Source organism: Cherax quadricarinatus, unplaced genomic scaffold, assembly GCF_038502225.1.
Source record: "Cherax quadricarinatus isolate ZL_2023a unplaced genomic scaffold, ASM3850222v1 Contig147, whole genome shotgun sequence".
Classification (NCBI taxonomy): domain Eukaryota; kingdom Metazoa; phylum Arthropoda; class Malacostraca; order Decapoda; family Parastacidae; genus Cherax; species Cherax quadricarinatus.
The window spans coordinates 113,723-130,000 of NW_027195173.1; the positions used below are offsets into that span (position 1 = coordinate 113,723).

At 42.4% G+C, this 16,278-nt stretch overlaps 1 protein-coding gene across 1 annotated transcript in view; it reads right to left on the reverse strand.

Annotated features, from left to right (window-relative positions):
- LOC128700960 (ribosomal protein S6 kinase beta-1) overlaps positions 1-16,278 on the reverse strand; it is a 40,651-nt gene that overhangs the window by 4,733 nt on the left and 19,640 nt on the right. Inside the window, exons 8-10 of the mRNA XM_053794463.2 lie at positions 12,112-12,228; positions 11,194-11,325; positions 4,891-4,998 (exon numbers count right to left, since the gene is read on the reverse strand). Coding sequence (XP_053650438.1) covers positions 4,891-4,998; positions 11,194-11,325; positions 12,112-12,228 — 357 coding nt within the window. The remainder of the gene's footprint in view (positions 1-4,890; positions 4,999-11,193; positions 11,326-12,111; positions 12,229-16,278) is intronic.

Here is a 16,278-nt window from a genome sequence, read left to right on the forward strand (position 1 = left end):
GCTCTTAGCTTGCCAATAAAGTTAGGAATCCTTAACCTGTAAATAGCTGTCAATAAAGCTAGGGATCCTTAACCTTGTCAAACCCTGTGTAAAAAAAAAAAAAAAAGATGGCATTAGGAATATTGGCTGTTTAGAGGGACATCTCAACTGTCATACCTGTGTGCCTCTGGCAAGACTGATTGTGTGAATGATAGTGAAAGTGTTTCTTTTTCAGGTTACCATGCCTCAGTGGGAGACGGCCAGTGTGTCGAAAACAAATTATTACGGTAAGTCCTCGACTTACAAACACGTTGAGAATCCTCTGTATCTTTCATGTACATATATCATTATTATATAGAGTTGTTAAATGTTGATGAAGATAGGGAAACTGTGATTTCATGCATTGGGCAGGGAGATATAACATCTTGTAGGAGTGAGGAAGAGCCAGTAATGAGTGTGAGGGAAGGTCATGAGGCAGTGAATAGAATGAAAGGGGTAAGGCAGCCGGGATTGATGGGATAAAGATAGAAATGTTAAAAGCAGGTGGGGATATAGTTTTGGAGTGATTAGTGCGTTTATTTAATAAATGTATAGAAGAAAGTAAGGTACCTAGGGATTGGCAGAAAGCATGCATAGTTCCTTTGTATAAAGACAAAGGGGACAAGAGATAATGCAAAAATTATAAGGAATAAGTCTGTTGAGTATACCTGGTAGTGTATGGTAGTTATTATTGATAGAATTAGGAGTAAGATGGAGAGTAGGATAGCAGATGAACAAGGAGGCTTTAGGAAAGGTAGGGGGTGTGTGGACCAGGTGTTTACAGTGAAACATATAGGCAAACAGTATTTAAGAGGTTTTTGTGGCATTTATGGATTTGGAAAGGGCATTTGACAGGGTGGATAGGGGGGCAATGTGGCAGATGTTGCAGGTGTATGGTGTAGGAGGTAGGTTACTGAAAGCATTGAAGAGTTTTTACGAGGATAGTGAGGCTCTGGTTAGAGTATGTAGGAGAGAAGGAGATTATTTCCCAGTAAAAGTAGGCCTTAGACAAGGATGTGTGATGTCACCGTGGTTGTTTAATATATTTATAGATGGGGTTGTAAGAGAAGTAAATGCGAGGGTCTTGGCAAGAGGCGTGGAGTTAAAAGATAAAGAATCACACATAAAGTGGGAGTTGTCACAGCTGCTCTTTGCTGATGACACTGTGCTTTTGGCAGATTCTGAAGAGAAGTTGCAGAGGTTGGTGGACGAGTTTGGTAGGGAATGTAAAAGAAGAAAATTAAAAGTGAATACAGGAAAGAGTAAGGTTATGAGGATAACAAAAAGATTAGGTGATGAAAGATTGGATATCAGATTGGAGGGAGAGAGTATGGAGGAGGTGAATGTATTCAGATATTTAGGAGTGGATGTGTCAGCGGATGGGTCTATGAAAGATGAGGTGAATCATAGAATTGATGAGGGGAAAAGGGTGAGTGGTGCACTTAGGAGTCTGTGGAGACAAAGAACTTTGTCCGAAGAAGCAAAGAGGGGAATGTATGAGAGTATAGTTATACCAATGCTCTTGTATGGGTGTGATGTATGGGTTGTAAATGTTGCAACAAGGAGAAAGTTGGAGGCAGTGGAGATGTCATGTCCGAGGGCAATGTGTGGTGTGAATATAATGCAGAGAATTCGTAGTTTGGAAATTAGGAGGAGGTGCAGGATTACCAAAACTATTATCCGGCAGGCCGGACTTGAGTCCTGGAGATGGGAAGTACAGTGCCTGCACTCTGAAGGAGGGGTGTTAATGTTGCAGTTTAAAAACTGTAGTGTAAAGCACCTTTCTGGCAAGACAGTGATGGAGTGAATGATGGTGAAAGTTTTTCTTTTTTGGGCCACCCTGCCTTGGTGGACCACCCTGCCTTGGTGGACCACCCTGCCTTGGTGGACCACCCTGCCTTGGTGGACCACCCTGCCTTGGTGGACCACCCTGCCTTGGTGGACCACCCTGCCTTGGTGGGCCACCCTGCCTTGGTGGGCCACCCTGCCTTGGTGGACCACCCTGCCTTGGTGGGCCACCCTGCCTTGGTGGACCACCCTGCCTTGGTGGGCCACCCTGCCTTGGTGGACCACCCTGCCTTGGTGGGCCACCCTGCCTTGGTGGGCCACCCTGCCTTGGTGGACCACCCTGCCTTGGTGGTCCACCCTGCCTTGGTGGACCACCCTGCCTTGGTGGGCCACCCTGCCTTGGTGGACCACCCTGCCTTGGTGGGCCACCCTGCCTTGGTGGGCCACCCTGCCTTGGTGGGCCACCCTGCCTTGGTGGGCCACCCTGCCTTGGTGGACCACCCTGCCTTGGTGGTCCACCCTGCCTTGGTGGGCCACCCTGCCTTGGTGGGCCACCCTGCCTTGGTGGGCCACCCTGCCTTGGTGGACCACCCTGCCTTGGTGGGCCACCCTGCCTTGGTGGGCCACCCTGCCTTGGTGGGCCACCCTGCCTTGGTGGACCACCCTGCCTTGGTGGTCCACCCTGCCTTGGTGGTCCACCCTGCCTTGGTGGACCACCCTGCCTTGGTGGACCACCCTGCCTTGGTGGTCCACCCTGCCTTGGTGGTCCACCCTGCCTTGGTGGACCACCCTGCCTTGGTGGTCCACCCTGCCTTGGTGGACCACCCTGCCTTGGTGGTCCACCCTGCCTTGGTGGTCCACCCTGCCTTGGTGGTCCACCCTGCCTTGGTGGTCCACCCTGCCTTGGTGGTCCACCCTGCCTTGGTGGTCCACCCTGCCTTGGTGGACCACCCTGCCTTGGTGGTCCACCCTGCCTTGGTGGTCCACCCTGCCTTGGTGGTCCACCCTGCCTTGGTGGTCCACCCAGCCTTGGTGGTCCACCCTGCCTTGGTGGCCTTGGGACCACCCTGCCTTGGTGGTCCACCCTGCCTTGGTGGTCCACCCTGCCTTGGTGGTCCACCCTGCCTTGGTGGTCCACCCTGCCTTGGTGGACCACCCTGCCTTGGTGGACCACCCTGCCTTGGTGGGCCACCCTGCCTTGGTGGTCCACCCTGCCTTGGTGGTCCACCCTGCCTTGGTGGTCCACCCTGCCTTGGTGGTCCACCCTGCCTTGGTGGTCCACCCTGCCTTGGTGGGCCACCCTGCCTTGGTGGCCACCCTGCCTTGGTGGGAGACCCCCAATATGTTAATAAAAAAAAAAATTATTATACACAATACAGGTCCCCAACATGTTCGTAAGTTGAAAACTTCCTGTATTATGAATATTATACACAATTATACACAATATTATACACAATTCAGGAGGTCCCCAACTTGTTTGTAAGTCAAGGTGTTACTGTATATTGTTGTTATTAACCAGTAAACGGTCCAAGCAGATCTACGTTCACATGTGTAGTGCTACAAAAGTAGATCTACGTTTTTTTTACATATTTTCAAATACAGTGGTCCCTCGTTTTTCGTAATTAATCCGTTCCTGGAGGAGCTACTATAAACAAAATTTACAATTTGTGAATCAATTTTCCCCATAAGAAATAATGTAAATACAATTAATCCGTTCCTGACACCCAGAAGTATTAAAACAAAAAATTTTTTACATGAAATATACATGTAGTACATAAACAATACAATGGGAAATGATGAATGAAACATTAACAGCATAACACTTACCTTTATTGGAGGTTCTTCTTAGTGTATGGGAGACTGGAGGAGGAGAGAGAGTGGATTGTTTACAGTTTGGAAGGGGAATCCCCTTCCAGCAACACCTCAGGTACCAATTGCTTCTCTGGGGTTGCTTCTCTTCTCTGTTTCTTAATGCCACTAGGACCACCATGAGAGTCACTCTAGTCTTGTCTCGCAAAGTAACTGTGGAGAGAGCTCTGTTTCTGGCGTCTCTTTAACACTTCCCGAAAATGGCCCAATACTTTGTCACTGTACATATTTCTCACCTTCTTTACCACAGGCTTGGCACTAGGAGCTTTCTTTGGAGCCATGGTAGCTTATTTAGTACTTGTAAGCACTAAAATCTAGGTAGTAGGTTGGTAAACAGCAACCACCCAGGGAGGTACTACCGTCCTGCCAAGTGAGTGTAAAACGAAAGCCTGTAATTGTTTTACATGATGGTAGGATTGCTGGTGTCTTTTGTCTGTCTCATAAACATGCAAGATTTCAGGTACGTCTTGCTACTTCTACTTGCATTTAGGTCACACTACACATACATGTACAAGCATATATATACGCACACACACCCCTCTGGGTTTTCTTCTATTTTCTTTCTAGTTCTTGTTCTTGTTTATTTCCTCTTACCTCCATGGGGAAGTGGAACAGAATTCTTCCTCCGTAAGCCATGCGTGTTGTAAGAGGCGACTAAAATGCCGGGAGCAAGGGGCTAGTAACCCCTTCTCCTGTATATATTACTAAATTTAAAAAGAGAAACTTTAGTTTTTTCTTTTGGGCCACCCCGCCTCGGTGGGATACGGCAAGTTTGTTGAAAGAAAGAAGAAGAAGCACTAAAATGAGTGGAATATTATGAAATATTTCGTAGGAGCACTTGAGGGGGACCTTCACTCACTGGTAAACAATGCCAGACTGGCTGGGTAGGGAGGCCGCCCCGGCTCACACCGTGCGTAAGCGTCCTGGACGAACTACTATTCGCGAGTCAACCTATGAAAAGCAAGTCCATGTTTATACGAAAATACCCCTATGATTGGTGAAATTTACGATTGCCGAGAACTACGAAAAGTGAGGGACCACTGTATAACAAAAAAAAAAAAAAAGTAGATCAAAGTTTTTTTTACACATTTTCAAATGTAAAAAAACAAAAAGATGATCTACATTTTTTACATACTTTCAAATGTTGAAAAAACGTATATATACGTTTGGACCGTTTACGGGTTAACTATGATAATAGTTGCCTCTCAGACTTACCTCGAAGACCATGTTAGCACTCTCACTCAGCATGTTGTCATCGGGTGAGTCAACTGGCGTCTGTTTGGTAAACTTGCTGTCGAACTGACTGACGTCGTCCTCACCACTCTGTCACGAGAAATGACAAGCGTATGTTAACTATGAATAACTTAAGTGTAATGAACACTTGTCAATGCTCAATAATAAGCCAGTGAAGAGGACCCCAGAAGGGGGTCGAAATATACAAGTCAATTACCGCGTTTTATGGCGAACAAGATGCTCTGGTGTCGAGGATGGCCCCCAATTCTGTTTGGCTAAATTTCAGAAAAAAAAAATGGTACTTCGGCCTCCAAGATGTTAAGTAAATTTGCAAAACATATTTTGGGAAAATAATAGTGGCTTCAATGCCATGAAATACAGTAACCTCCTGTGTTTCTGTCTCCAGGTGGGTTATTACTGAGTGTATGTTTCCTGTGTTTACGCTTACACAACATATTATTACGACGAATAAAATGGCAGAATGTCACGAGGGGAACAATACACACAACCCGCACGTAGGAGAAACTCATGGTGATGTTTTGCTCTGGTCATTAAGCTAACAGCTGTCGTGGGTAATGAATGCCTCAGCACCTCGAGTCAAGATGTGGGGTGATCTGCCGTCATGGCTCTTACATGGACCTACCATATGGCTTAATTTCACATTTATACTAATTATTGACTGGTCACACACAAGTGCGAAGGTAGGGAGCCAGTACATACAGTGGACCCTCACCTAACGATATTAATTGGTACCCGAGAACGAATATCGTTAGGCGAGTTTTTTAGCGTTAGCCAAGGCAAAAGTTGCGTTAAAATGTATCGTTAGGCGAATTTAACGTTATGCGATGCGTTCGTTTGGCGAGGGTCCACTGTATAGTGTAATGGAAAGTGGCTCCCTACCTACACACTTCTGCACGTGACTAAAGATTAAAAATTCTTTATTTCAGCATGCTGCGATGTTTGTACAGAGGTGAATAACATTTAGGTATGCATGCAGAACACATCTTAATATGTTGAGCATTTTGGGCAAAGTTAAGCTCATGCTATGTGGCTTTTATCGAGTCTATTTTATCCCTTAAACTGTCCAAACGTAGATCTACACTCATGTGCGTCGTGCTCCGAAAGTAGATCTATGTTTTATTTTACATGCTTTCATATGTAAAAAAAAGTAGATCTACGTTTGGAGTGCTACGCACATAAACGTAGATGTATGTTTGGACAGTTTAAGGGTTAATGATCACAGTTGGACCATAGTAGTAGGTTGGTAGACAGCAACCACCCAGGGAGGTACTACAGTCCTGTGGTAGTAGGTTGGTAGACAGCAACCACCCAGGGAGGTACTACCATCCTGTGGTAGTAGGTTGGTAGACAGCAACCACCCAGGGAGGTACTACAGTCCTGTGGTAGTAGGTTGGTAGACAGCAACCACCCAGGGAGGTACTACAGTCCTGTGGTAGTAGGTTGGTAGACAGCAACCACCCAGGGAGGTACTACCGTCCTGTGGTAGTAGGTTGGTAGACAGCAACCACCCAGGGAGGTACTACCATCCTGTGGTAGTAGGTTGGTAGACAGCAACCACCCAGGGAGGTACTACTGTCCAATGGTAGTAGGTTGGTAGACAGCAACCACCCAGGGAGGTACTACTGTCCAATGGTAGTAGGTTGGTAGACAGCAACCACCCAGGGAGGTACTACAGTCCTGTGGTAGTAGGTTGGTAGACAGCAACCACCCAGGGAGGTACTACAGTCCTGTGGTAGTAGGTTGGTAGACAGCAACCACCCAGGGAGGTACTACCGTCCTGCCAAGTGAGTGTAAAATGGAAGCCTGTAATTGTTTTACATGATGGTAGGAATGCTGGTGTCCATTTTTCTGTCTCAGAAACATGCAAGATTTCAGGTATGATCTTGCTACTTCTACTTACACTTAGGTCACACTACACATACATGTACAAGCATATATATACACACCCCTCTGGGTTTTTTTCTATTTTCTTACTAGTTCTTGTTCTTGTTTATTTCCTCTTACCTCCATGGGGGAGTGGAACGGAATTCTTCCTCCGTAAGCCTTGCGTGTTGTAAGAGGCTACTAAAATGCCGGGAGCAAGGGGCTAGTAACCCCTTCTCCTGTATAAATTACTAAATTTAGAGAGAGAAACTTTCAGTTTTCTTTTTTGGGCCACCCTGCCTTGGTGGGATACAGCCGTTTTGTTGAAAGAAGACAACAACGGAACTCCATATCTGTGGGTTTGGTATCCACGGTTTCAGTTATCCGTGGTTTAACATGGTCTGAAAATAACCCTTAATTTCGCTTAATAATGGCCCCAAAGTGCAAAAATAGTGACGGTGGGAGTTCTTCAGAGCCGAAGAGAAGCCGTAAGTGTTTCCCATCAGTGAAAAAGTGATAATCCTCCACTTATTGTAATTTATCAATTAAACTTTATAAGTATATACAGTGGTACCCTGAGTTTCATACAGCTCTCGACTCAAACAATTATGTAAGTGTATTTTTGCAAGTGCTATTGTAAGTGTATTTTTGGGGGTCTGAAACGGACTAATCTAATTTACATTATTCCTTAAGAGAACAAATTCGTTCGGTATCAGCACTGGAACAGTCTTCTGGAACGAATTATCGCCAAAACTCGGGGTACCACTGTACATAAAATGAAAAACAACTTATATACAGTCTCTCCTCACTTAGCAACATACTCATTTACCAACGACTCGGACTTACGACGGGTTCTTTGACCAGTAATCATACCTAAATAATGTACGTAGAGCTGATTTCCTCTATTCTGTTTATTACAATATACAGTACACTACTGTATAAACATTTAAAATTATACCAGAAATATTATAAATGGTACAAAGGTGACATTAAAACAATATCAAAGATGGCTGACATATACCCACTACCATTATAGTATGTTCCTCACTTAGTGACGAATTCGTTTACCGATGTGGTCTTAACCCTTTCAGGGTCCAAGGCCCAAATCTGGAGTCACGCACCAGTGTCCAAGAATTTTCAAAAAAAAAATTTGTTATTTTTTCTTATGAAATCGTAGAGAATCTTTTTGTGAAGGTAATAAAACAAAAAGTACGAAATTTGGTGGAAAATTGACGAAATTATGCTCTCGCAAATTTTGATGTGTCAGCGATATTTACGAATCGGCGATTTTGCCGACTTTGACTCCCATTTTAGGCCAATTACATTATTCCAATCAACCAAATTCTTAGCTATTTCACTAGTATTACTTCTATTCTATCGATTGAGCACAAGAAATTGCCAAGTCAACTGTTTCAACTACAAAATAAAGTGATCGGAAATTGTTAATTTGGCCAATTTAACACAAAGTTCATAATATTCCAATTTCAAAATAGGGTCCAGAATGAACAATGTAGGCATTCCTGGCACTAAACTAACATTTCCTCTGTTCATTAGTTATGTTTTGAGGCTTTACAAATAAATTCCATTTTAATTTTTTATTCACATAATGAATTTTTATTCACACCAAAAAATAGAAGATTTACTGTTATGCAATACTGTAATAATTGTATATATATCATCACCATATTTGTGAATGTATATTAGACCCACCAGCTGACGTGTATTAGACGTGTGAGGCCGTTTGTTTACTCTTGAATATCGGCAAAAATTTAACATTTCTGCTAATTTGAGCTCAGTTTCAAGCCATTTCCAGTGCTAAAACCAATCAAAATCATCTCTATTTCTGTAATATGTCTTCCATTCTATCAAATGAGACCAAGAAATCGCAAATACAACTATAAAAAACATACGAAAAAACACTGCAAAGTCGCTGTTTTAATCGAAAAATCATGATTTAATTTTTTTTCTCTCATTATACACAGTGTGCTGCAGGATCTGTTTTATGTGGTGCACACATACCACATAGATGTATTCTCTCATATCTAGGCCCAAATGTACCACTCACAGTTTATCAGAGTGAGCTGAGCTCATGGCGTAGATCTACGGTTTGGACCCCGAACATAAAGCCGTAGATCTACGGGACGGACCCTGAAAGGGTTAAGAACAGAACTCTGTCGTTAAGTGAGGAGAGGCTGTATAGGGCTCATTACTGTGTGTGAAAACCACATATCCATATTTTCAATGTCATGAATATATATAAAACAATATACAGTGGACCCCCGCATAACGATTACCTCCGAATGCGACCAATTATGTAAGTGTATTTATGTAAGTGCGTTTGTACGTGTATGTTTGGGGGTCTGAAATGGACTAATCTACTTCACAATATTTCTTATGGGAACAAATTCGGTCAGTACTGGCACCTGAACATACTTCTGGAGTGAAAAAATATCGTTAACCGGGGGTCCACTGTAATCTTATTCTCAATATCTGTAACCTTCCCAATCATTAAAACACTGATTGTGCCCCCTTTATGTTGACCCTTTCAGTGTCGTGACCCCTTCTCAGAAACTTGCTCTCAGGGTCAAAGAATTTAAAAAAAAAAAAAAAAATTCTTATGAAATGATAGAGAATCCTTTTCCGAAGGTAATGAAACCAAAAGTACTTAATTTGATGGGAAACTTATGGAATTATGCTCTCGCAAAGTTAGCGTTCTCGGCGATATTTGTGCAGTGGCAGTTTTGGTCACTTTACACTCTATTTTTAGCCAATTCCATTGTTCCAGTCCACCAAACTCAGCTGTTTCACTAGTATTCCTTGTATTGACTGAGTACAAGAAACCACCCATTTAACTATTTCAGCTACACAACATAGTGATAAGAAACTGGTAATTTGGCCAATTTCAGACAAAATTCAGCAACTGCCAATCTGAAAATAGGGTCCAGAATAAACACTGTAGATACCCCTGGCACTAAGTAAACATTTCCTCTATTTCTTAGTCACATTTCGAGGCTCCTCTTATACAGTGGACCCCCGCATAGTGATCACCTCCGAATGCGACCAATTATGTAAGTGTATTTATGTAAGTGCATTTGTACGTGTATGTTTGGGGGTCTGAAATGGACTAATCTACTTCACAATATTCTTTATGGGAACAAATTCGTTCAGTACTGGCACCTGAACATACTTCTGGAGTGAAAAAATATCGTTAACCGGGGGTCCACTGTATTATGCTGCTTTTCATTTTGAATTTTTCTCCACACAAAAAATAAAAGAATTACTGTTATGCAGACTACTGCTTTATTGTAATAATTGCATAAATAATGTCAGTGCATTCCTAAATGCGTATTAGAGTGTCCAGTTGGACGTGTATTGGACAAGTGATATTTGTGTACACTGGAATATTGGCAAAAATCAAAGACTTCCACTTCTTTGAGCTCTATTTCAAGCTACTGTCAGTCTAGAAACTTATCAAAATCATCTCTATTTATGTAATATATCTTCCATCCTATCAAACGAGACCAAGCAACAGAGAATACGACCATAAAAACCAAACGAATACATACCGCAGAGTTGCGGATTTACACCAAAATCAAGGTCGCATTTTTTTTTCTCGTTCACTGCATGCTGCTGGAATTTTTTTTTTATGTGGTGCACACTTACCACAGACATATTCGCTCATATCTAGGCTCAAATTTACTGCTCACAGCTTATCAGAGCAAGTTGAGATCATGCTGTTATTTTACAGGACTGACAATGACTTAAAAACCCTGATACAATGGGACTAACACTGACAGAGTTAAATTCTATAGAATAAAACAATAAAGGGTTGTTGAGGTGGTTCGGACATGTAGAGAGAATGGAGCGAAACAGAATAACTTCAAGAGTGTATCAGTCTGTAGTGGAAGGAAGGCGGGGTAGGGGTCGGCCTAAGAAGGGTTGGAGGGAGGGGGTAAAGGAGGTTTTGTGTGCGAGGGGCTTGGACTTCCAGCAGGCATGCGTGAGCGTGTTTGATAGGAGTGAATGGAGACAAATGGTTTTTAATACTTGACGTGCTGTTGGAGTGTGAGCAAAGTAACATTTATGAAGGGATTCAGGGAAACCGGCAGGCCGGACTTGAGTCCTGGAGATGGGAAGTACAGTGCCTGCACTCTGAAGGAGGGGTGTTAATGTTGCAGTTTAAAAACTGTAGTGTAAAGCACCCTTCTGGCAAGACAGTGATGGAGTGAATGATGGTGAAAGTTTTTCTTTTTCGGGCCACCCTGCCTTGGTGGGAATCGGCCAGTGTGATAATAAAAAATATAATAAAAAACAATAAAGAACAAAAAATAAAACCCAAAAATAAAACAAAAATTAAAAAAAAACACAAAAATAAAACACAAACAACAATAGAGGACGCACCAGGACGGGTTTAAACGGAGGCTCCAGCTTGCGGTTGATGACGTCGTCCCAGTTGATATGTTTGAAGAAGAGGTTGCGCTTGATGGGCTCGCTGTCGTCTGGTCCGCTGCCCAGCCGCTGGCTCACCTGCCGCTGTGGAAACGGAAAAAGAGTGAGCATCATTGACGCTGCGAAAAAAGCAGACAAGTTTGTGGGGGGGAAATACTTTTCCAAGGCGGCGGCTGTCTTGCGCCGAAGTAGAAGAAACGCTTTCACCATCACTCACTCTGTTTTCAATGCTACCCAAGGTATCACTGATATTCACTATATATTACAAGAGAATACAGCCTCTCCTTACTTAGCAACGTACTCGTTTACTGACGACTCAGACTTACGACGGGCTCACTGACCAGTATTCATACCTAAATAATGTATATTAGAGTTTATTTCCTCTATTTTGTTTATTACAATATACAGTACACTACTGTATAAACATTTAAAAATACATATACCAGAAATGTTATAAATGGTGCAAAGGTGACATTAAAACAATATCGAAGATGGTTGACACAAACCCACTACCATTATAGTATGCTCCTCACTTAACGACAAATTCATTTACCAACGTGATCTTAGGAATGGAACTCCATCGTGAAGTGAGGGGAGGCTGTAATGCAAAGCCTTGATGACGTTTGTTATTCACACTATAGTATGCTCCTCACTTAGCAACGAATTTGTTTACAGACATGGTCTTAGGAATGCAACTCTGTCATTGAGGAAAGGCTGTATTACTTTATATAGACAAGTCACTGATATTCTCTGTATATTACAACAGAATATTACTCGATATATATAAGTCACTGATATTCACCATACACTACAACAGAATATCCAGCATACAAGAGGTCGCAACCCCATACAAGATAATTGTGGCATTACCTTGAGCAGTTTTCTGATGAGGTCACGTGCGTCTGGGGTAACATAAGGCGGAAGGTTCAACTTGCCTTTTAATATCTTCTCTATTGTCTTTTTGCGATTCTCAGCAGTGAACGGAGGCTAGAAGAGAGAAAACAAGGTAATATAGGCTCTATGTGATGTGTTGGGAAGGCCTAAATTCCTAATTAAAAAGTAAAAAAATACAATATCACTTTTATTGGCTCTGGGGAGTACAGTAAAACCTGGATATAATGGTCCTTGATATTGTGGACTTCAGATATAGCAACAAAAATCCAATGGATTAACCTACTAAGAAACAAAGTCTGTTTGGTTACAGAATTGTTCATTATTGTTATACAGTAGTCCCCCCGTATCCAAGTGGAGATGATACCTTCCAAGACCTACCTTACCCTAGTACATTTAACACTTTCTTTTGATTATAATAATACAGTGGACCCCCGGTTAACGATTTTAATCCGTGCAAGAGGGCTCATCGTTATGCGAAATAATCGTTATGCGAATGAATTTTCCCCATAAGAAATAATGGAAATCAAATTAATCCGTGCAAGACGCCCAAAAGTATGAAAAAAATTTTTTTTTACCACATGAAATGTTAATTTTAATACACACAAACTGAAAAAGGCATGCACAATTAAATGACACTTACTTTTATTGAAGATCTGGTGATGATTGATGGGATGGGAGGAGGGGAGAGCATTATCTTCTTACTGTTTAGAAGGGGAATCCCCTTCCATTACGACTTGAGGTAGCAAGTCCTTTTCCGGGGTTACTTCCCTTCTTCTTTTAATGCCACTAGGACCAGCTTGAGAGTCACTGGACCTCTGTCGCACAACAAATCTGTCCATAGAGCTCTGTACCTCCCGTTCCTTTACGATTTGTCTAAAATGGGCCACAACATTGTCATTGAAATAGTCACCAGCACGGCTTGCAACAGCTGTGTCAGGGTGATTTTCATCTATAAAGGTTTGCAGTTCAACCCACTGTGCACACATTTCCTTAATCTTTGAAGTAGGCACAATGGATTCCACAACTGGCATAGGCTTCTCAGGGTTAGCCCCAAACCCTTCAAAATCTTTCTTAATTTCCATACTAATTCTCACCCTTTTTACCACAGGGTTGGCACTAGAAGCTTTCTTGGGGCCCATGGTCACTTATTTTCCAGAAACAGCACCGAAAATACTGTAATAATACGAAATATTCCGAGTGTATGCTTGGATGTTACCGCGGAGGCTGGCTGGTAAACAATGGGACGGGGCGGCACATGTGAGGCTGGCTGAGGGCACATTGGACGCGTCTCGGACGAAAATCGGTAAGCGGGTTTTTAATCGGTATGCGGGGCAAAAATTTTGCGATAAAAGTAATCGTTATGCGGAAAAATCGCTATGTGATGCCATCGTTATGCGGGGGTCCACTGTAATCAAAGACTTACCGTGGATATCAGAAACTGCGGATAGTAGCGAACCCTATAAGCCATTTTTTTTGTTTACATACATACCTACTACAAAGTTTAATTGATAAATTACACATGATAAGTGGAGGATTAGCACTTTTTCACTGATGGGAAGTACTTTATGGCTTCTCTTAGGTTCTGAAGAACTGCCACTATCACTACTATTGTGCTTTGGTGACATTATTAAGCAAAGTTAAGGATTATTTTTGGGCCACGGTAAACTGTGGATATTTGAAACCGTGGAAACCAAACCCATGGATAAGGGGGTTCCATTACACAGCAGAACAATCTCGACTATTCCACCACAACTGCAATCAGCAGCCACCTGTTATCTTCCCTAGCAGTTCGTTAAAACAAGGGTTCACTGTATCTTCCCCTGATCTGTAACCAGGCCTCTTCTCCAAGGCCTAGTCTCAGATTAGGCCTCCCAGGTTGAAGAGGAAGTACAGTAGAGCCTCCATATCCATAATAATTATTTTTATTTTAGCATGATACATATTTGTACGAAGGAGTATAACAATTGTATGTACATGCCAAAACCCCCTTTATATGCTGAGCATTTCGGGCAAACTTAACACTAACTTCAGATTAACAAGACAATAACAGTGCAATAGTTGCACATACGGTCATTAGGCAAGTTACAATGAATACAAGAAAACTGTATACAGTGGACCCCCGGCTTACGATATTATTTCATTCCAGAAGTATGTTCAGGTGCCATTACTGAACGAATTTGTTCCCATAAGGAATATTGTGAATTAGATTAGTCCATTTCAGACCCCCAAACATACATGTACAAACGCACTTACATAAATACACTTACATAATTGGTTGCATTGGGAGCTGATCGTAAACCGGGGGTCCACCGTATTCTGTTAGTTCATGCTATATGACTTTAATAAGTTTGGTAGAGAAGAATTACAGTTTTGATTATTAACCTAAGGTGGACACAATAGAATAATTAACATTTGAGAGGATTACAGATATTGATATTGAGAGTAAGAATATACTGATTATAATGTTTTACATATGTTCACAATATTGAGCAAATGCACGTGTAATTTTTACTTATGTATTTATGATGGGTTGGGATAGGTTAAGTAGATAAGATGTTTTCTAACTGTAGTTTTAAAAATGATGAGTCGGTGGTTCTGGAGATTTCTGGCAGAGTTCCAGATTTTTGGGTCCTTTTATGCACATTGAGTTTTTTAAAAGATTCAGCCTGATAAGAGGAATGTCATAGAGATTTTTGTGCATAGTATTGTGTCCATGGGTTCTATTGCAACTGCCAAGAAATTTCTTCAGGTCAGGATTTATATGGGAATCGATTGTTCTGCAAATGTAGGTTGCACAGTCATACGAGTGAATGTTTTGTATAGTGAGTAAATTTAAGTCTTTGGAAAGGTGGGGGGAAGGAGGGAGATTATTATTATAATCACAGGGAAGCACTAAACCTGTAGGATTATACAGCACATGTGGGGGGATGGAAGGCATTCAGGCTCAATTCAGGGAACTGGAGCACAGATCCAATTCCCTAGATCAAGAGCCCCTCACCAGCATCAAGGAATGTCCCTTGAGGGAGGAAGGAGGGAGAAGTGTTGTCTAGCTGTGGATTGTGTGATCATTCACACTGCAGCTTTTTGCTGGATTATTATTGACTTTTAGGTGATTTGTGGTTGTGGATCCCCAGGCACAAATAGCATAGGTGAGGTAGGGGTAGATCAGTGAATAGTGTAGTTCAAGTACTGTTGTTTGTGGTACATAGTAACATATCTCTGAAAGGATGCCAACTGTTTTAGATACAATTTTTGTTGTGTGTTGGATATGGGCGTTGAATTTCAGGTTGGATTAGATTTCAGTGGTTTTCAGTTATCCTTATCGTTGAACTATGTGTCGGCTTTACGTGTTTCTCTTTCGAAAATCACCTCTTTCGACAGACTTTTGGTCTACCCATGGGCTCGCCACTCAGTGCCGTCCTGGCGAACTTATACATGGAACATCTGGAAGCCGAGCGTTTCTCCACCATTATTCCTTCGACTGTCACCTGGCTCCGTTATGTTGATGACATTCTCCTCATAACTCCCAGGCGCTTCAACGTTCAAGCTCTCCAAGACAAGCTCAACCAGGTCGAGCCTTCAATCCAGTTCACACTTGAAGAAGAAGTCGACAACACTCTTCCTTTCCTTGATGTTCTTCTCTGCAAAACTGACCATGAACTTCGTTTTAAAGTCTATCGAAAACCCACCAACCAAAACGATCTTCTCCACTTCTACTCTCACCACGACACCAAAACTAAACGTGGTGTAATTATAGGCTTCTTCCTGCGCGCACTCAGAAACTGCAGCAATGAGTTCCTTGAGGAAGAATGCACTATAATTGAACAAGTATTTTCTAAACTCCACTATCCTCGTCATTTCATCAGAGACTGCAGACGGCGGGCATTAAACATCTTCAACACGCCCAGAGAAGACACTGCCAAGAAGAGATACATAGTCCTCCCCACCAACTCCATTGCCAAACATGTTTCCAACATCTTTTCCAATACATCATTCCAAGTATCTACCTCCACGACCATCAAGGACATCACCAGTAGTAGACAGGACAAGCTTCCATCCTCTGCAGGGGTATACATAATCCCTTGTAATGACTGCAACAAATTATACGTGGGCGAAACATCAAGAGACCTCCAAACACGTATT